The 23,110-nt window shown below is 36.1% G+C and overlaps 1 protein-coding gene across 1 annotated transcript; it reads right to left on the minus strand.

The window, feature by feature from the left end:
• Positions 1-2,594: 2,594 nt before the first annotated feature.
• On the minus strand, positions 2,595-4,653 carry LOC131151826 (organic cation/carnitine transporter 3-like). The gene is made up of 2 exons (XM_058103254.1): positions 4,212-4,653; positions 2,595-4,104 (listed from the first exon to the last, which is right to left on the minus strand). Exons 1-2 carry the CDS (start codon positions 4,591-4,593, stop codon positions 2,915-2,917), a joined length of 1,572 nt encoding a protein of 523 aa, XP_057959237.1. The 5' UTR covers positions 4,594-4,653; the 3' UTR covers positions 2,595-2,914.
• Positions 4,654-23,110: the final 18,457 nt, after the last annotated feature.

A 23,110-nucleotide genomic window follows, 5' to 3' on the forward strand; every position in this document is an offset into this window, starting at 1 on the left:
TTTTTGTTAGTGAGATCGACTTTTGGGTAAGATTGTTTATGATTGTTTCAATTTCTGTTGTCATTGAGAACTCTTGTAGAGGTTGTGAACCCTTGTATTTTTCTTTTCTCTAATGGATTTGCCCTGGACTAGAGGTCTCATGATTTTTTTCCCCAATTTGGGATTTTCCACATAAATTCTCAGTGTTTCGGTTTTGGGTATTTCATTGCTTTACTATTCTCGCCGATTAGTTATTGATTTATTTGGTGATTTAATTGCCGCATTGTTAGATTACATTCTGAAATTAGAATTTCGTGGTTATATCTATAACTCATTGTTCTATTTTATTTGTATAAAGTGAGAAATGTCGTGCAAGTATTTTATGTAGGTTCAGTTACTTCACTATTTTTTCCAACAATCAAAATTTCGTAACAATGGCCAAAGCTAATATACTTGCACGACATTTCTCACTTTGTACAAATAAAATAGAACAAAGAGCTATAGATAGTTCTCATAAGAGATCAACTTTCAAACTATTTGTAGTCATCTTGATAGCTTGATTCATGAAAGACTCAATCGTGATTAGCATATCGAACAAATTTATACCATTATATTAAAATTTAGTTTAAACTTAACTTGAACTTGAATTAAAATTTTAATAAACGAGTTTAAAGTCTCATTTGATTTGTAGGTAGCCCTAAAAATTGGAGTATTGGAGCTGAGTTGGGTGATGGAGAATCAATTTACAAAAGCAAAAGCAGAACCAAAAGCAATCCCTATTGGGAGATCAGTGAATTCCTGAAGAGGAATGATTTGGATGAGACAGCTGTTTGTACTGGTTCTGCCACTGCCCAAGGACAATGTTGTCCTGGCACGCATTGTCTCGGACAATGTCGCCTGTGCTTTGTTTCAGGCAGTAGCCTTGGCAGACAATAGCCTTGGCAGCCACGAAAGTTAAAAATTAGAAACAAAAAATTTAAAATAAAAAATAAAAAATTTAAAATTTATTTAGTTAATATTTTAAACAAGTATTTATTTATTTTCCTTGAATCAAATAACAATTAAAAATACATACATAAAATCATAGAAGTACAAAATAAGACAAGTTAAAAAATGCTACAATAAAAATAAAATTATTATATATTTTGAAATTCACTTTAGATGGGTAATCTTATTATATATGAAAATTGAAAATAATAAAAACATATATATTTTGTAAACTATTTTTATTATTATTTTATTTTTTTGAAATTTTCTAGACATTTTTATTTTAATTATATTTTGAAAATTGGAGTGAACTTTTTTAAAAAATAATATTTTTGAGAACATTACAGGATCCGACTAGTAAAACAAAAACACTGCTTTCAATAATAATTTTTTACAATGTCAAGACAATGTTTCCAAAAAAGAGAGTTCTAGTAACATCAAAAACTCAACGTTGCCAAAAAAATTTTTAGCAATATATGTTAACTTATTATTGCCAAAATAATTTTAGATGTTGCCAAAAGTTCGTTAAGTCAAAATTTATGTCGTTACCTATGACATCTCAGCAAGTACTTGTTATTGCTAATTTTCCATTTTCATTATTGATAAAGCTTACAACAATTAACTTGATATTAGCAATGTCAAGGTTGTTCTTGACAAAAAGTATAAGCAACATTGCTTCGACTTTCATTACAAGAAGTTGATGTATTGCCAGGACCCTAATTTGTAATTACAAATATTGTGGAATTTTAAATAATTTTAATTTAAGTCAAACTTTTCAAAAACCACTCAAAAATTATTCAAACTAAAAAATGTAATTAGTTCCTAAAATGTGACATACTTAAGTGGTTAACCTAATTAATAATTTTTCTATAATAACCATATTTACTCTTTCTTTGTGCATATTGTACTGTATATGTGTATGGTAAAATCATATAAAGAAATAAGTGTGGTGTTTGGATAGTAACTGTAACACTGCTCAAATTTAAAACTCACACATGAGATTGCACCCACTAAAAAAGTCATAGATCTATCAAAATCTCAACAACTCATCCCAAAAGATGAACGACCGGCTAGACATAGAGATAGTCTTGTAATAAGTCTTATAGATGTACCTAGTGGATCTAATTATGTTAATTATTATTTTAATTTTTTTACAATTAAATCTTCAATTTTAAGTTAACAATGCTAAAAAAAGACTTGGGAACATCAAAGACTAGTCATTACAAATCAAAATGAATTTTAGTATATTGTCAAAAGAATTTAAATGGTGGTGGCAAAAGTCTTTCAAGTGAACGTGATCTACGGTTGCCGCATAATGTCAAACGACACCTTTAGCTCCACATGCGAAAATTTTCGTATCATTATTCCAGAACTTATGGCAACATCATGGGCATAAAAAATGTCAGAGATCTTTTAACAACATTTGTTTAACTCTTAGCAATAGCCAGCTCTATGTCGTTGTCATAATCTTGACTCTTAGTATGGAATTTCATTGAATTTTGACTAATTTTAAATTAAAAACTATTAATTTAACTCAAAATTTTTAAAAAATTAGTTAAAGTTGTTTAGAACAAAAAAATATAATTGATTGTTGACATGGATATTAGGTGCCGAACCTAATAATTTATCTATAAAATAGAAACAATATATAGCAGATTAATTAACTACTACAATAACATTTTATAAAATTACAAGTGAGATTGCACCCATTAAAAAAAGTCATATATAGGTCCACCGCATTGAACTCAACAACTCATCCTGTGCACGACTCAACTTGACACAGTCGTGGCCCCGCATCAGTTCCACGCATGTATCTACCCGGATTCCTGGTTATTATTATCATTAATTTTCCACACTGAAATCTTAAGACCACTTATTGTATTATCTTCAAGTAGTCATTAATTAATATAATGTTGCTCAAATCATTCCACTCATTCATGCACCCTAGCTATACACCCTTGACCAGATCAGACGCCACAGCTGTCTCCTTCCTTTCTTGCTCTTCCATGGTGTCACAGAGAGCGCTGCCCTTCGTCTCCGGCAAACAAACCACAAACAACCCAGAAAAAAATATCAACACCCCAAAAGTACCATACGACAGAAACGCATTGTGCCTCCCTGCCGCAATCACCATCGGACTCAGCACGCCCCCTAACACCAGCGCCTGCCTCACCATCGACGTGGCCGAGTTCCGCACGCATGTCGGAAACAGCTCCAGTGTGTGAATCAGCAGCACCGAAAACGCAGTACAAGCCCCAAAGAACGATGCGAGCTCCAACCCAACCTGCAGGTATCCCTTCAGTACTCCGTCGCCGACCACCACGCACATCACGCTGCAGATTCCGCTCATGCTAGTGAACGCCAGCAGCGACTTCCTCCTCTTCCACTTGCCGATGAAGAAGAACACGAGCAGCGACGACGGTACCTCCGACAAGGCATTGAACGTAACGCTCAAGTAGAGATTGAACGCCAAGTTGCCAACCCCCAACGGCATCCCGTAGTACACGATCCCGATGCCGAAGCCGAGCACCACCACCGTGAGTAATCGCCGGAGAGCCCATTTTTTCTCCTTGAACGTTTTGAAAACTGAGCAGCGGGGGTTAATATTGTGATCCACTCTCAAGGTTTCGTGTTTGACTAGCAACAAGTTTAAGCCATTGTCGTCGTCAGTGGTGGCGCATGCAATTTTCTTTAGAGTGGCCATGGCTTCTTCCTTACGACCTTGCATGAAGAGCCATCTGGGAGACTCGCGGACCAAGAAGTGAACCAGAATGCAGTAGAAGATGGAGGGAACAGAGGTCCAAAGGTAGAGAGTTCTCCATGAAGAATCTCTGTTTTCGTAAGCCAAAGCCGGCAAGGACAAAAACCCTAATGCGAAACAGAAGAAACCCACGATGCCCACTTGGCTGCGCCACCTTTTGCCGGCGATCTCCGTCGACAAAACGAAAGCGCAGGTGCCGATGGACGCGCGGCCGAACCCGCTCACGAATCTTAGCACCGCGTAGACCCAAATGTTGAAGGAGAACGCAGTGAGGAGTGCGGAGACAGACATTGTCAGGCACGAGAGGAAGAGAACGTTTTTCCGGCCTAGGGAGGAGTCGGCGAACGACGCCAGGGCGAATCCGCCGAGCAAGCAACCTGAAAAAACACGAAAAAAATGTCCAAGAATAAAAAGAAAATTCCACACAACAAAATGAGAAATATACCAAAAAATTATCAGTGGAAAAAATTTTACACAAACGTACCCATGAAGAAGGACGACGCCGGGAGGCCGGCGACAACCGAGCCGGCGCATTCCAGAGACCACTCGGAGAGTGTGGACGAGGTCTGGGGGTTCTCCCAAGTCCATGCAGTTTTGGGGAGTCGGCAGATGTTGGCGGAGGGGGAGCACGTGCGACTGGCTTGGTCGGTGCACCGCCACGGAGGCTGAGCGTCGGTGAAGATGGTGATGAAGGTTTGCTGTGCGTCGAAGACCCAGGCGAGGGACACGACGAGGGCTTGCACGAGCTGGGCCCAGCCAAACCTTCCGGTGCACCGTTCGATCATCTCATCGACGGACGGGATGAGGCTGTCGAGGGTAGGAGATTTTGGGGTTGAGGGAGAGAGCAGAGGTTTTGGGTCGGCCATTTTCGTTGGTGGCGCCTGCAGGGCATGAAACTATGAAAGGATAAGGAACGTACCCTACGAGTTTAAGCCTTAAAAGTATAAATATATTATATACTTATGAGGGGTAGGTGTGCCGTGAACATTGACCACTTGGGGAAATTACGGGAGCCGGCCACTCCACGTGGAGCTGCGCCTCCCCCCTGTGTCATGGTTGCCCACCATGCCTCCACCAGTTCTTGCACGGCGTCGTTTCATCACAAAAAGAAAGGAGAAGTAAAAAACTATTGCATGCGTATCGTGGAGTTACATAAATAAATGAGTCAAATGTGAAGTAAATTAAGGGCCCATGTGAAGCACGATTTTATTCTTTATATTATTTGTGTTTTCGAAGGTGGCTAAAATTTTCCGCATTCCGAAAATCACTGTAATCATTCATCCTATTATATATTTGCACGCAGGTTTTGATCTTGGAATGAAAAGAATGGTTTAATTTGATTATCCTGGGAAGGATAATCTTGTTCTTTGCCTATCAGTTTTAATTTTTAACTTAAGGTTGAGCAACACGTTCAAGATATATATATATATATATATATATATATATATATATATATATATATATATATATATATATGATGGTATAAAGATTGAGGCTTTTTTTTTTTAGTAGAAAAAAAAATGAAACATTTTGATTTTGGAAAAAGAGGCGGACTCTTTTTGAGATTTGACAAAAAAATAAAATAAAATAAAAACTCTCTAATATTTCAAAAATTCTATTGATCTTTTTGAAATTTAAAAGTATCACAAACCAACCTAAAATTTGTCGAAAAAACCCTTTTTTTTTTTCAAAAGATTTATCTTTTTATAAAATACAAAATGAGGTTTGTATCTTCTTAATAAAATTTAGGAGAAGTTGTTAGAATGCTTGAAGTTTTAGAAGAGGTGCTTCGGATTTTTGAAATATCGGGAGATATTCTTGTCTTTCTGTCAAATCTCAATGCAAGTTAATATTTTTTACCCTTGAATTTTTTACTCTGTTAAGTACAAATGATCACTTGTGCATGATATGAGGATTATGTTAGATAAATAAATCAATATATGTGCTTCATTTGGACCGTCATCTTAACATTAAAATTAGTTAAATATGATTCTCTTTAAATTAATTTGCTAAAAGGTGTATGATAAGTGTTTATAAAATTTGTATCTTTGGCCTAGATCCAATTCTTTATTGTCTCACTCGACTGGGAAGAGTTTTCCTATGTTTTTCAAAATTTAGGAGGGTTATTAAGTTCATCCCTTCCTCTTTCTATTGTATTTTTTATTCGAGAGGGAGGATTGAAACCTCTTACTTCTCATTCATTTAATATAAATTTACTTTTAAAAAAATTGCTAAAAAAATATTGAAGATATTAAATTTTTTTTTTTGCATATTAATAATTAAGAAGAATATGATTATATCATTGGATAATGATAATTTTTAATTCTATTTTTTTTTTTACCCTCAATCATCTTAACAATGTTGATTTTTCTTCCTTACTTCTATCTTGTTTTTGGAAGCCTCATCAAATCACTAAAACTTAGTTTAATTATTTTGGGTTCAATAGTGCCACAACTAGGCTTCCTTCTTTTAGAATATAATTTTATGACAAATGTGATATTAGATAAATCATTACTTGATAAATTTCAAAAAAGGGTAAAAGATACTTACTTCTCTTAAGATTTGACAAAAAAAAAAAAACAGGGATCACCCCTAAGCTTTCAAAAATCACATAGACATTCTTTGAGATTTTAAAATGCCACAATACAGATCTCCCTAGACATTTGATTTTCTTTTTTTTTTTTTCTCTTTTTTTTTTTTGTTGGATACTTGTACCCTTCAAATGACTTGCCTTTTTACAAAATATAAGGAAAGATTTGTATTTTTTTGACAAATCTCAAGGGAGGTATGTGAAATTCTTGAAATTTCAATAGAGGTTATTGAAAATTTTAAAATCTTGGTTAAATTTGTCATGTATTATATCAATGGATGCTAATGTCAAGTCAAATTTGTCATGTATTATATCAAAGCTTTTATTTTACACTTTCTATATATATTCCTAGACCGAGATTTATTGTTATTCGATCTGCTCTGGGACTTGTTTCTCCTACATTCCTAATTACCCCTCACGACAAGCCCTTTACCTTGTAAATTCTCATCCCTAACTTTCTTCCTCTAATGAAAACCTAATGGAGCACTTATGATCTCCTCCAATTCGAGAGCTTCTTTTCCCAACATCAGAATTGTAACCAAATTTTCGTACGTAGGAGAAGCAAGTAGGGAATTCAATAACATCAATGTCTCGTCTTTGTATTTGAACTTCACATCAACTTGATCCGCTCCGAGACTTGTTTCTCTCATGTTCCTGGTTACCCCTCACCACAAGCCTTTCACCTTGTAAATTCTCATCCCTAGTTTTCTTCCTTTGATGAAAACCTAATGGAGCACTTCTGAAGTGACGCTCCAATTTTCATACCATTTTTTTTATCCAATAAATAATAAATATTAATCAAACATTGGCCACGTCAAAAACTTTGATACCATTTAAGCATAACCCGACCCGAAGTGGGTGTTGGGTAAACAGTTATACAAATAACCCTAACAACGGAAGTCAATATTTATAAACTATTCAGAATACAAATAACTAGAATTCTAACCATATATATATATATATATATATATATATATATATATATATATATGTATATCTGTGTGTGTGTGTGTGTGTGTGTATACATATCTAAAACATTCCCAAAATCAACCTAAAACTCTAGGGGAATCATACATCCCTAACTCAAAACACTCACCCTATCTATGAGGGTACTAGCTCCCCTCTATCTCGGAACTCTATCTCCTGGTCTGTCACGGTTCCCAAAATATTTAAATATTTGGGTGAGACACATCTCAGTAAGATGGAATAAATTATTTACAGTGTGTTGCAATGTGAGTTTAGTTATATCATAAAATTCTCATTTAACTTAAGGTTGAGTGACACATTCAAGATATATATATATGATTGTATAAAGATTGAGGCATTTTTTTGAGTATAAAAAAAATGGAACATTTCGATTTTGGAAGAAGAGGCGGACTCTTTTTGATATTTGACCAAAAAAGTAAAATAAAAACTCTCTAAGTCCCAAAAATTCTATTGATCTTTTTGAAATTTAAAAATATCACAAATTTTCCTAAAATTTGTCAAAAGGACAATTTTTTTTTTTTCCAAAAAATTTGTCTTTTTATAAAATACAAAATGAGATTTGTATCTTCTTAATAAAGTTTAGGAGAAGTTGTTAGAATTCTTGAAGTTTTAGAAGAGGTGCTTCGGATTTTTAAAATATCAGGAGAGATTTTTGTCTTTTTGTCAAATCTCGATGCCAGTTAATGTTTTTTACCTTTGAATTTTTTACTCTGTGAAGTACAAATGATCACTTGTGCATGATATGAGGATTATGTTAGATAAATAAATCAATATATGTGCTTAATTTGGACCGTCATCTTAACACTAAAATTAGTTAAATATGATTCTCTTTAAATTAATTTGCTAAAAGGTGTATGATAAGTGTTTATCAAATTTGTATCTTTGGACTAGATCCAATTCTTTACTGTCTCACTCGATTGGGAAGAGTTTTCCTATGTTTTCCAAGATTTGGGAGGGTGATTAAGTTCATCCCTTCCTCTTCTGTTGTATTTTTTCTTCGAGATGGAGGATTGAAGCCTCTTGCTTCTCATTAATTTAATATAAATTTACCTTTTTTTAAAAAAAAAATTGCTAAAAAATATAAAAGATATTGAATTTTTTTTGCATATTAATAATTAAGAAGAATATGATTATATCATTGGATAATGACAATTTTTTTTAAAAAAAAAAATCTATTTTTTTTTTAACCTTCAATCATCTTAACAATGTTGATTTTTCTTCCTCACTTACTTCTATCTTGTTTTTGGAAGCCTCATCAAATCATTGAAACTTAGTTTAATTATTTTGGGTTCAATAGGGCCACAACTAGGCTTCCTTCTTTTGGAATATAATTTTATGACAAATGTGATATTAGATAAATCATTAATTGATGAATTTCAAATAAGGGTAAAAGATACTAACTTCTCTTAAGACTTGACAAAAAAGAATGACCCCTAAGGTTCATAAACCTTTTCTAAGATTTTAAAATGCCACAATGCAAATCTCCATAGACATTTGATTTTTTTGGATACTTGTACCCTTCAAATGACTTGTCTTTTTACAAAAAATAAGGAAAAAATTGTGTTTTTTTGACAAATCTTAAGGGAGATCTATGAAATTCCTCAAATTTCAATAGAGGTTCTTGAAAATTTAAAATATTGGTTAAATTTGTCATGTATTATATCAAGGGATGCTAATGTCAAGTCAAATTTGTCATGTATTATATCAAAGCTTTTATTTTACACTTTCTATATATTCCTAGACCGAGATTTATTGTTATTCGATCTGCTCTGGGACTTGTTTCTCCTACATTCCTAATTACCCCTCACGACAAGCCCTTTACCTTGTAAATTCTCATCCCTAACTTTCTTCCTCTAATGAAAACCTAATGGAGCACTTATGATCTCCTCCAATTCGAGAGCTTCTTTTCCCAACATCAGAATTGTAACCAAATTTTCGTACGTAGGAGAAGCAAGTAGGGAATTCAATAACATCAATGTCTTGTCTTTGTATTTGAACTTCACATCAACTTGATTCGCTCCGAGACTTGTTTCCCCTATGTTCTTGGTTACCCCTCACCACAAGCCCTTCACCTTTATAAATTCTCATCCCTAGTTTTCTTCCTTTGATGAAAACCTAATGGAACACTTCTGATGTGATGCCCCGATTTACATATAATTTTTTTTCTCCAATAAATAATAAATATTAATCAAGTATCGGCCACGTCAAAAACTCTGATACCATTTAAACATAACCTGACCCGAAGTGGGTGCGGGGTAAACAGTCATACAAACAGCCCTAACAGCGAAAGGCAATATTTATAAACTATTCAGAATACAAATAACTAGAGTTCTAACCATCCATATATATATATATGTATGTATGTATGTATATACATATCTAAAACATTCCCAAAATCAACCTAAAACTCTAGGGGAATCATACATCCCTAGCTCAAAACACTCACCCTATCTTTCAGGGTACCAGCTCCCGTTTATCTTGGAGCTCTATCTCCTAGTTTGTCATGGTTCCCTAAATATTTAGATATTTGGGTGAAACACATCTCAGTAAGACGAAATAAATTATTTACAGTGTGTTGCAATGTGAGTTTAGTTATATCACAAAATACTCTTTTGAAGTGCTTATATACTCTGAAAAAATATATCGATATGTGTTCATACTCATATACATATAAAACATAAGCTTTTTTAAGCTTTAATTCCATTTCCAAATTCATTCATAGGCAACCCATGTTTATCAACAAAGGTTCCCGAGGATAGGGGAGGTTACACACCCATACATATAGCTCTCCTCTGCTATGATATCGTTTGTAACCCTGCCTGATTAACTTGGGTATGGCTACAACTGATATTTATCAGGGCACTCACCTTACTCAATAAGCCCTTGGGTAGAGAGTTTTACTTTGCTTTATTTATTTATGTTATTAAATTCACACGCTTTCTTTTCTCATTTCCATTTCTTCATCTAGCACATGAGTGTCCATGGTAACCAATACATATGCGTCTGTAACTCATGGCTGCCTTGAGGATATTCTCCACGCCATGCTTCCCCCCATGGTTGAGGTTGTGTGACACGAAAGCTGGATCTAAACTGCGGTTGGCCTATCTGGTTAGATAAAAATAACCAATCCATATACCCGTCTATAGTACGAATAACCTGCCTAACCCTGGTCCGGTCTCTAGGGACAAAACTGCCTTTCTCATTGGCTCATTTGACTGTCACGCTACACTCTCCACGAGACCGTGTGGTTGCACTTATCATCCGCTAGCATTGATATCGTGCTTTCTATCACAATTCATCCATCGGGGTTCTCATTTTCACATTTACACATTCACATTCCAGTATTCCCATTTCAACATTCACATTTTCATGTTCTCATTTCAATATTCACATTATAGTATTCACATTACAATATTCACATTTCCATATTCATATTTCAATATTCACAATTCAGTATCCGCAATAGGTTTTTATTTCACGTATTTCAACATTTCTCAGTATGAAACATATCGTTATTTCATACTTCCACATTTATCATAGAAATCATTTCTATGCGTATATATCATGTTCCATCATTTTTACAGTAGACACATCCATGTTACATATTTCATCATTTCCTATAAAATACTCTTCGATATATCATTTTTCATTGTTTCTCAATAAAACAATTCTCTTATCATTACAGTTCAGTATAAAAACGTCACTAGGTTTCTCTTATATTTTTTTCTGCACAAAAACATTTCAATATATGTTTATCTTATATTCTCATAATTCACCATCCAGTTCACACAACCCAATTTCAAACATGTTCTCAGTATAACTCATATGCCACACAATTTCATTTGTTATTCATATCATAATATATACAATTAAAATATCATATTACTAGTTTCACATATTTATTCAACCCATAATTTCTAAAATACTACTATAATTTATTCCCCTTACCTAACTAATTGAGAGGTCTACTAACACCCTAAATCTTAGGCTCCATGGCATTCGCAGGTCAAAAGCCTGAAATTCACATCTCCCCAAATTAATCAAATCAATTCTCAGAACAATTCTCATTTAACACTTCCTAGGTTCCGAATACTTCAAATAGCCCATTAAACCCTGAAATACTTCACTTACCCTAATTTTGGGATGGTGCCCCGGAACCCCAAATTAATGATTCACTCCGACTAAGTTGTAGAGAATCACTCTATGAACCTCGTGGTAACTTCTGATCGTCCAAACGGGCTTATACGGAGCGAAAATGGAAGAGAGAGAGAGAGAGAGAGAGAATCAGAACCATAGAATAGAGAGAGAAAACGAGAGGAGAGAAGAGATTTCACTGGAAAATGACGGAGGAGCTATTTATAGGTTAGGTTTCGTCGACGAGTTAAAGTGATTTGTCGACGAGCCAATGAAAAAACTTCATCAACGAGGAGCCTGGTTCGTCGACGAACCTAAAATTCTCTAAAATTCCCCAACTCTCGGCATCTTTTTGTCGATGAGACACGTGTACTTCGTCGACGAAACCTAGAGGGATATTCGTCGACGAAGACCATTAATTTGTTGACGAACCCCTACTGATCCCCCCTTTTCTTTTTCCTTCTCTTTCATTTCTTTCCTTTTATTACTTTCGTTAATTAAATTTTCTGGGTTTCTACATTCTCCCCTCCTTATAAAATTTCGTCCTCGAAATTGCTATTCATCACCTTTTCATCCTTACAAAAAAAACATCCCAATTTTATTAATTACCCTCACTTATGGCGGAGGAATACCGTGGTTACAGAAAAAGGGTTCCGGGAGATTACAATAATGTACAACAAAAGAAAACTCCCCCAAAACGATTCATAATAAAAACCAAAATACTACCTATCCTATATTATACAAATTAAAATACATACCTTGTTATTCATCAACCCTGGGTCTCACTGAACAGGTGTGGGTATTTCTGGCACATTTGTTCCTCTGATTCCCAAGAAACTTCCTCAACTGCATGATTGCGCCATAACACTTTTACCTGTGGTATCCTCTTTGTATGCAGGTCTTGTTCATTCTAGTCTAAAATTTGCACTGACATCTCTTCATAAGATAAGGCATCATCAAGATCCAGTGTCTCACAACTAATCATATGGAAGGGATCTGGGACGTATTTCCTTATCACGAAAACGTGAAATACGTCGTGGATTCTAAATAAAACTGGTGGTAACGCTAACTTGTAGGCAACTAGACCCACTTTTTCAAGAATCTCGAATGGTCCAATATACTTAGGGCTCAGTTTACCCTTCCTCCCAATCTCATAATTCCTTTCATTTGTGCCACTTTTAGAAATACATGATCTCTTACTTCAAACTCCAACTGTCGTCAGCGAGTATCTGCATAGCTCTTCTGCCGACTCTATGTCATTTTGATCCTATCTCTGATGAGTCTAACTTTATCTTGAGTTTGTTGTATTAGCTCTGGGCCCAAAATTTATATTTCCTCAATCTCTTCCCAATACAACAGGGATTGGCACCTCCTACCGTACAACGCTTCATATGGTTCCATCCCAATGCCGACTTGGTAGCTGTTATTATAAGCAAACTCAACCAGTGGCATAAACTGTATCCAACTTCTTCCAAAGTTCAGCACACATGCTTGCAACATATTCTCTAGTTTTTGTATCATCCTCCCCATCTGCCCATATGTTTGAGGATGAAATGTTGTGTTGAATGTCAACTGAGAACCCATGGACTTCTACAAAATCTTTCAAAACTGAGATGTAAACCGTGGGTCTCAGTTTGATACTATGGACATTGGTACACCATGCAGTCTAACTATCTCCTTAATATACAAATCCACTAGTCTGCTCATGGCGTAGTTAATTCAGATAGGCAGGAAATGGGCAATTTTCATCAGTCGATCTACAACTACCCAAATGGCAACCTATCCATGTAGTGTCAGTGGTAATCCCGTGACAAAATAAATCGTTATATGTTCCCATTACCACTCAGGGATATGGAGTGGTTGCAATAATCCTACTGGTCTCTGATGCTCAGCTTTCACCTGCTAGCATGTCAAACACTGCACTACAAACTCAGCGATCTCTCTATTCATGTTTCTCCACCAAAAAGATTCTTGAAGATCCCTATACATTTTAGTGCTACCAAGGTGTATAGTATACAGAGATTAGTACGCTTCCTCTAGAATAACATTCTTAATCTCAAGGTCAACAGGTACACATAGCCTGGTATGGAACCTCAAGGCTCCATCATCTAAGATACTGAAATCTACCTCTTGACCATTCTGTACTTGATCTATAAGCTCTACTAACTCTACATCACTCCTTTGAACCGCTTTAATTCTTTCCTGTTGGGTCGGCTGTAATACCAAAATGGCAATAAATGCCTGATGATCGCCCTCTACAAATTCCACACTGAGCCTTTCTAAATCCATCTAAATTGGATGTTGCATCACCATTGCAGATACTGATGAACCTACTGATTTCCAGCTTAAAGCGACACCGCATTAACTTTTCTCGGGTGGTAACTGATGGTGCAATCATAATCCTTTATTAGCTCCAACCATCTTCTCAGCCTCATGTTTAGTTCTTTCCGTGTGAAGAAATATTTCAAACTTTTATGGTCAGTAAAAATCTCACACCTACCCCCATAAAGATAGTGTCTCCAAATCTTTAGTGCGTAAACCACAGCTACTAACTCCAGATCATGGATAAGGTAATTCTTCTCATATTCTTTTAACTATAGAGAGGCATATGCTACAACTCTCCCCTGCTACATCAGAATACATTTGAGTCATTTATGTGACACATCACTGTAAATAACAAAACCCTCTTCTCTTGAAGGAATCGTCAAAACCGTTGCAGTGATGAGCCGCTGCTTTAACTTCTGAAAGCTCCATTCACATTCTCCAGTCCACTCAAATCTCACACCTTTCTTGGTCAATCTAGTCAATGAACTTGACAATTTAGAAAATCCCTTAACAAATATGTGGTAGTACCCAATCAATCCCAAGAAACTTCTGATCTCCTAGACATTCTTCGGTTGTACTCAATCTACTACAACCTCAATCTTGCTCGAATCTACTGAAATACCACCCTTGGATACCACGTGTCCAAGGAAGGTAACTTGCTTCAACCAAAACTCACACTTCTTGAATTTTGCATACAACTTTCTTTCTCTCGGCACTTGAAACACTATCCTCAGATGTTCCTCATGCTCCTTTTGGCTCTTTGAATACACTAGTATTTCATCAATGAATACCACCACAAACTGGTTTAAATACTGGTGGAAGACCCATTCATCAAATCCATAAATACTGCAAAAGCATTTGTCAATCCAAATGGCATAATCAGAAATTTATAATGGCCATACCGAATCCTGAATGCTGTCTTTGGAACGTCTTCTACCCTGACCTTCACCTGATGGTACCTAGACCGCAAATCTATTTTTGAGAAAATCTGTGTCCCCTATAACTGATCAAACAAATCATTGATGCAGGGAAGTGGGTTCTTATTCTTTATGGTTACTTTATTAATGTCTCTGTAGTCGATGCACATTCTCGTCGACGCATCTTTCTTTTTCAAAAACAAAACCGGCGCTCCCTTGGGTGACACACTGGGTCGAATAAATCCGTTATTAAATAGTTCCTGTAACTGTTCCTTCAATTCTTTTAACTCTGCCAGTACCATTCTGTACTGTGCTTTAGAAATCGCCACTTTCCCTGAAATTATATTAATTATAAATTCTACCTCATGATCAGGAGGTGGTCCGGTCAAATCCTCGGGGAATATATCTAAAAAATCTCTCACTACTAGGATATCGTCTACCCTCAACTCCCTTTCTAATATCTCCTTCACACAAGCCAAATATCCCTGACAGCCTTCTAGTAACAATCTCCTCGCCTGAATGGCAGATAACAACTGTGGTGGTGTGTGCACACATGACCCTATGAATTTGTACTCGTGTCTTCTTGGAGGTATGAACACTACCTCTCTCTAATGGTAGTCAATATTGGCATAGTGAGCAGCTAGCTAGTCCATCCTCAGAATGACCTCAAACCCATGCATATCTAAAATCACCAGGTTAGCTAATAAAGATCTCCCCTGAATACAAACTGGATAGTTCCCGAGTATCTTCTTACATTTCCCTACAACCTCAGTTGGCGTAGCCATTGACAAACTAACATTCAACTGGTGAGTTTCTAACCAACACAACTTAACAAATTTCCACGTGATAAAAGAAAAGTTGCCCCTAAATGAAACAAAATAGTAGCTTTATATGATAGTATTAAAATAGTACCTTTCACGACATCTCTTGTCGCCTTCACATCTCCTGGTGTCAGTGCATAAACTCGTGCTAGGGCGGTATTCCTTTGTTGTCTGCCTCGGGGTGCCTAGTGACCTCCTTAGTATGGTCTAGGAACAGGTGTGACAACTGGCAGTGCTCGACAGTGTCTCGCCATATGCTTAAGCTGATGGCATTGGTAACAAACAATCTCCCTGACATGACACTATCCCAGGTGTCTCCTGTAGCATATGGGACAAAGAAGGGGCATCTGTCTGCCTTGTACTGCCTGATCTCCCACTTCCTATCTTCGTCCTCTTATGTTATCCTACCTTCTCCAAGGCCCTCGGCTGAACCCTGACTGAAAATATGGAGGCGTAGGCCTCTTTCTTTAACTCTATGTTTGACTCACTCGAAAAATGAGCAGCTCGAAAGCTATCCCAAGTATAGGAGTTCTATCGTGTAATATTAAGCCCAAGTGCTAGATCGTCTCCTCAAGGAATGCGTTTTCTGTGAGGGACAAAATGCATGCAGGAATTCACGCTCCATATCAACCCAATTAGTGATAGAATAAGGTATCATAGAATGAAACCAAATCAGTGCCCTATCCTGTAAAGTAGCAAGAAATAAATTCAGTTGAATAGATTCATCAGTTTTAGCATGAGAAAAAAACATGTTGCAAGTTAATTCAAACTTTGCTAAGTGCTGATATGGGCACTCAGATTCCATCCCATAGAACTCAGGGAGCAATGACGTTCTTCCGCGCTATATCATGAAATTAAGCTCATCATAAGGCAAAACAGTGGAAGAGGATGCAGTGGCATATTCAAGTTGCAAAAAATCCATTATCGTGCGCGGTGCAGGTGCAGCCATTTTTCAAAATTCAAAAATTTTTTTTTCTGTTTTTGTTTTCTATTTTTTTTATTTTTCATAAAACTAACAAAAATGATGGGAAAAACGCAAAATTGAGACGAAGAACGACATTCCCCTGCAATGGCATCAAAAACTTGACTCACTCGAAAAATGAGCAGCTCAGAAGCTATCCCAAGTATAGGAGTTCTGTCATGTAATATTAAGCCCAAGGGCTAGTTCGTCTCCTCAGGGAATGTGTTTAATTTCAAAACTTACGTTCGTCCAATCGAAAACAAAATAGTACTGAACTTGATTCAGATTCAAGATTTTCAAGATGGTTTAATTTCACTTTTGACAATTTAAATGACATGCAATTTAAACCTTAAAACTAACATTCACTAAATTAAAAAGCAAGAATGAAAACTCTAACCTACTTAAGGAAACATTAAAGCACGTGTCAATTAAAGAAGGGAACTTTGAATATGAAATTAAAACACGCAAAGAAAACTTAATCAAACACACACTAAAAAAAAACAAACTTTTAATCAAATCACAATTTTGAACCAAAATGCAAGCACATAAAAAAAAAATCTAAGCTTGAACGATAACGAAACACAACCAAAAAATAAATACAAACTTTAATCAACTCGACCCTAATTAAACTGAACTTCAAAAAGAACCAAAAATTAACTACTGCGAGCTAAATATACCACTAATTTTTATCTAAGAAAATAAATGAATACTACCATAATAAAAACACTTTAAATAACATTCGCAATTCAAAATTTCAAATAACCCAAAAAGAATTAATATTTAACAGTTATCCAACTAACACAATATTCAAATTTAAAACTTTAAGTAATCTTCAAAAGATAACATATAATACTTATTCAACCAACCAAAAATTATATAAAAAGAAAGAAAAGATGAGAGTGAGAGAGAGAGAGAACAAAGGAGAGTTGCAGGCTCTCGGGTGGCTGTGATGAAGGCTGGAGCAGAGGGGCTTGTTGCTGCTGTGTTGCTGCAAGGAGGGACCTCGGCTAGTTTGCTAATTGGCCGGAGTTGCAGCAGTAACCTCGGCTGCTGGTGCTCTGTTCGTGGAGGATGCTTTTGGAGGGGCTTGCTGCTGCTGTGTTGCTACAAGGAGGGACCTCTCTGCTGGCCGGAGCAAAGTGGACAGCGGGGGCTGTCGTGGCTGGATGATGCCGAGAGGAGAAGGCTGCTGTTGGTGTGTTTCCTGCTATGGAGCGACAGTGGCAGCAACAAGGGAAAGGGGATAAATAGAGAGGAGAAAAAAGAGCAAGAGAAGTAACAACAGAGGAAGAAGAAGAGAAGAAGAAGACAAGGGAGGAAAAAAACTGCTAGAGAGACAAGATGGAAAGGAAAAAAATTTAAAGAAGAAGAAGGAGAGGAAGAAAGGAGAAGAAGAAGAAGAAGAAGAGGACCAAGAAGGAGAAGAGGAGAATGGGGAGCCCTAGGGGCTGCCTGCATATGGGGAGGAAGAGAAGGATATTTAAGGATAGGGGGGAAAGCCCTAGACTCGGATCCGGATAGGAGACCCGACCCGAATTATTATATTTTTTCATTTTTTTCATTCTCTATTCATTGCAAATCTGACTCTTCTGGAGCCCGTATCTCACAAAACTCAAAAACACAAAAGTTGTAGATGAGCCTTTCCTCTTTCTCTAGAAATTTGAATTGTCTTGATCGGAGCTCATACGGAAAAGTTATACGAACAGGTGTTGGTTTTGGTTCCCGAAAATTTTCCTGCGACAAAAAATTACCAAAACTTCATGAATAGTGCAATAAAGTTCAAGAATGATGATTTTGGCACTTTATTAAAATATTGGACAATTTTGGACATTTAATTAAAAATATAAACCGTAAAACCCGGGTTAAAATGCCCAATTACGCAGTTTTCACGTGTAATCAATGTTGTAATGCCTTTTTGTAGGTCACTCTCAATCACTGCAACTCTATTGACTATCTCTGAAAAAGTCTCAGCTCGGAAGCCTACAACCTGCTCATACAATCCCTGACTCAGGCCCTCCTCAAACTTGCTCACCTTCTTTTCCTCGTCTGGCATTAAATATGGGGCAAACCGAGATAGCTCGATAAATCTGGCTGCATACTCCCGTACTTTCATATGCCTCTGTGTCAAGTGCAAAAACTCCATTGTCTTGTGTTTCTAATAGTAGCAGGAAAGTAGAACTCAAAAAATAATTCCTTGAAGTGGCTCCAGGTTACCGCTACAGGCTCAGTTCTTTGCTCCTCCAACAATCTCACTGATCTCCACCAGTGTTTAGCTTCCCTAGTCAACTTAAACGTTGCAAGCTATAGTGCCCCGACCCTCTCGATGGGCCCGGAGTGCCACTAAACATACATACATTCATACTTATCTCTGATACCATACATATACAATCCACCCAAACAAGGGAAAAATAGGTGTTTGATACTAAACTGCATAAACATACACAGCGGAAAACATATATTATCTAATACTTACTAGAGTCTCTAATTATTTCCCATATACATCCATACATAATTGGAAACATAATCTGCTATATATACAATCCCCAAAGAAAGACATTGTATAAAATCTCACCAGCTCTGACAAGGACTGTCTACTATCTAACTCTGCCTGACAACACACTAGGCTTGATCTATAAGAACCCGACCTGAGAATTTCAGATTTAATAAATAACAAAAGGGTAAAAAGGTAAATTTAGCAGGTTTCATTGACAAAGTCATTGTTCTAGTCAACAAAGGCCCTCATACTCTTTGTTGCCAAAATTCAGAGCCTCGTTGACAAAGAGATACCGAACGAGTTGTAAAATATCGGAATAGGATTCGTCACCAAAGGAACCGATTCGTCGACGAAATGTGTAGATGATTCGTCGATGAAGGTGCCATCTCGTCGACAAATTGGACCAAGTTAAAGGTCTATAAATAGGATATTTTGTTGCTTCATTGCTAAGAAAATTCAAAATCGAGGTAAAGGTCCGATTTCATTTTCGTTTCGGTAAATTTGTAGAGAATAGTATTATAAGGAAGTATTGTTCATCGTTGTTTAGGTTTTGGTACCTTGGTTAGCTGTTTTAAAGCCATTGAACTCGTGTTTCGATTTTTGGGTTAAGGTAAGGGGATTCTGTTTATATCAGTTATATTTGAAATTAGAATCGGTAAATATGTAGTTTATGATTGTATGTATGATTTGGCTACTTATTTGGGAAAATCTATCGGGTGAAAATACAGGATTTTCAGGTTACTGTTTTGGGAAAATTTGGGGGTTTCGGGTATCATCTCTATTTCTGTTGGAAAATCATATGTTGTATAAAATTGTAATATTGAGATGAACGTACCTATATTTGTATTAAACTGTATTCTCGAAAGGAAAACGATATGATTTGTTGTATACCAACTGAGTGTGGAATGAACCGTTGTACATAAAATATTCCAAGTTTGTAAAATAGCTGTGACGACTAATTACCGTAGGCTAAGAGGTATAGGAACATAAGTTCCAAATTATTCCAGGTTTTGTGAAATGCCATGTCTCAGCTAATTATCGTGGGTGAGAGTGTTTGACTCTATATTTCGAGGGTGTGAAATATCACCTGTTTGTTCTGGTTGGTCATTGATGGGTGTGAGTTGACACCGTATTAGCAGCGTTATCTTTGTGGGGATTCGGCTAATGTCAGGTTATTGGGTACTCGTATTAGTAGTGATATCTCTATGGGGCTTCAGCTAATGCCAGGTTATCGGGTGCTTTATGTAATGCAACCGATTTCGGCCGAAGAGTGTGACGACACTGGCTGTATGTTTTGTATCGTATGTACTGGAATTGGATTGTGAAAATACTGGAATTGTATCGTGTTATGTTTTATGTCAAAATAACACTAGTATGTCACACACTGATATAACATGTTTTCTTCCTTACTGAAAGGAGTCTCACCTCGATTATACAAATATATATTTTTTTAGGTCCTTCGAGTAGTCGTTACTAGCATCCTAGCATAACAAGAGCATAGTTGTTGGTTAGCTGCATATAGTACTAATGTAAGTACGAGTTTTGTAACTGGGTTTTCATTGTTGGGTTTTGTAGACACCGGGGGTACGTATGATATTTTTGAAGCGTAGACTCTAGCTATGTATAGACTCTGGTATGGTACGTTGTATGTATTAGAAAGAACATTTCTACTACATATGTGATGTGTATGTATGTGTATGTGAATGTGTATAGGGTATGCGTGTACGCCACGGGCTCGGACCCTTTTTCAGTATAGTATTATGTATGTTTTAAAGGATACAGAGATATGTTAGGTTACTAAAATCACACCTGGGGCCCATCCGCGGGTTCGGGGCATGACAACTTGGTAAGGTTGTTAGGTCTTGTAAACTTGGTTAGGCATGAATATGTGTACATATCAGAGTATAGGATGTAGGAAATGGGTAGAGTAGGTCGAGAGTTATCTTGTAACTAGACGGGAACTCATTGGAGGTATTCTATATTTTTCCTGGAATGACGATTTCAGTAAAATCACAGCAAACCATTGATGGTTTCGTGTTGGTGTGGTAGGACAGATGATTACGCGCTTAAATTGCGTAATTAGGTGCTTTGATTCATGCATTATGAATTATATTTTTTTATTTAAATGCCTTACTCTCAATATTCTAACATTGTGTTCTATTTATAAAATTTGGGTTTTATTGAGTAATTTATGAAATTTTGGTATTTTTTGTTGCAGGGCAACTATTGGAAGCTAAAAACCGATAGTACTTTGTAATATGTATGTAACTCTCTCATATGACCTCTGATTCAAATGATTCAAGATGAAGTAGAAAGATAAGAAAATGCTCTACAATTTTCATGTTTTGCGTTTTGAGAAATACTAACTGTATCAAGGTCGAAATTAGACGTGAAGTTATCATACGCTGTTTTATGGACTATTTCAATAATTCTCTATAATATAGGTATAAATTTCTCGTCCGAACTCCGATCGAAACGATTCAAAATTATGGTGAAATCTGAAAAAGAGTTCTACAACTTTTATGTTTTGATCTTTGAAAGTATGGATTGTAAGAGGGTCGAAAGCAATCTTGAAAGTGGAGGGCAACCCTATGCTTTTGAAAAAAGAAAAAAAAAATAAAAATATTAAAGAAGATGTAACCCGGCCATGCAGCCGGTTATCTTAACAACAAGTTGGGTGAGGGAAAAAAAAGGAAAGAAAGAAAAGGAAAGAAAAAAGGAAAGGAAAGAAAAGGGCAGTTGGAAAAGTGAAAAGGAGAAGGAGACATGTTTTTGTAGGTTTTCTTGGTGGGGAGTGGGGTGAAAGATGAAAAAAGGGGGGGGGGGGGACCATGCACTGGGGCACACACGGATAGGAAGGAATTGAATATCAAAAAAGAAAGAAAAAATAAGAAGAGGATTGGTATTATTATTTTTTTTTTTTGGAGACACGCAGAGGGAGGTGGCACAAAGAGGAAGAGAAACAAGGAGGAAAATAAGGGTTTCTTTGGGAGGCCGCACACGCACAGGGAGGCTTTCTTGGAGCTATTCTTGGATCTCAGAGAGGCGGCGTTGTAAAAAAAAAAAAAGAAAATACGAACAGCAGCATAGGAGAGGTGGCGGTGCATAGAAAAATAAAATCTTTTCGAAATCGGAATGTGGCGAACAACGACGGTGCTCGAAGTGTTCGCGACTCGCGAAGGCAGTGCTGCGAGTGTTGATTTTTCCCATACGCTCCAAATAGAAGAAAATATGGTGAAATCTGTTATGTTGAATTATGAACTAATTTTTGTATTCTAGGAAAACAATGTAACCAGTTTTAAACTATGTTTGCTCTTTGATGCTAATTTGAAGTAGTTTTTATTAATGTTTGTTTGAGTTATTCTGTGCTTAATGTTTTTAATTAACTCCCATTAATTAAATGATATTAGTTTTGTGATTTGCTACTGAAAGGGGGGATTATAGGATAGATCTTGGATAATTCAGCGTAGATAAATATAGAGATCGAAAGACTTGTATGAACCTACGTAGCATTAAAAATCAAGGGTCTTATTGTGTTCTTGCGTTATTAATTTTCATAATCGTATGTTAAATAATAAATAAGAATAAGTTCTGATTGACTATTGAAAGAGGCTTTTTGAAAAATTGGAAATTTGCTAACAAACAGAGAATACGAATTTGAATTGGCTAGATGAGTAAAGCATAGTGAGAAACTAGGTGAAATCAGTTTCCTAGAAGTTTTCACCATCAGTAATTTGATACGCGACATCCAGTTTTAAATTCTCTTGAATAGTTTATTTAAAGTAGCTTTATTTAAATTTTGCAGTCTAAAATTATTAATATTTTTAAATAAAATCAAGGTTAGTAAAATTTTGGTACTTGGTAAAATTAAGACATAAATCCCTAAGTACGATACTCTACACATCATTATATTATAAAACTACGATACTGTGCACTTGCAGTTTTACACCGATCAAGTTTTTGGCGCCGTTGTTGGGGATTGAGTTTTTCTTATTTTTGCCAATATCGATACAAAGTTATCTTGATTTTAAGTTAGAATCTTTTTTATATTTTTATTTATTTCTTTTCTTTTTATTTTATTTTATTTTATTATTATTTTCTTTGTATTTGTGGTGTGTTTTTTACGTTGGATGCGTAGTGCTAGAACACGTGCC

This window comes from Malania oleifera, chromosome 3, assembly GCF_029873635.1.
Source record: "Malania oleifera isolate guangnan ecotype guangnan chromosome 3, ASM2987363v1, whole genome shotgun sequence".
Lineage (NCBI taxonomy): Eukaryota > Viridiplantae > Streptophyta > Magnoliopsida > Santalales > Ximeniaceae > Malania > Malania oleifera.

Excerpts from the sequence above, each read along its gene's own strand:
- LOC131151826 (XM_058103254.1), bottom strand. The coding sequence starts at position 4,593 with ATGGCCGACCCAAAACCTCTGCTCTCTCCCTCAACCCCAAAATCTCCT. Across the intron at positions 4,105-4,211 it reads GGCGTCGTCCTTCTTCATGG|GTTGCTTGCTCGGCGGATTC; the intron begins GTACGTTTGTGT and ends GTGTTTTTTCAG.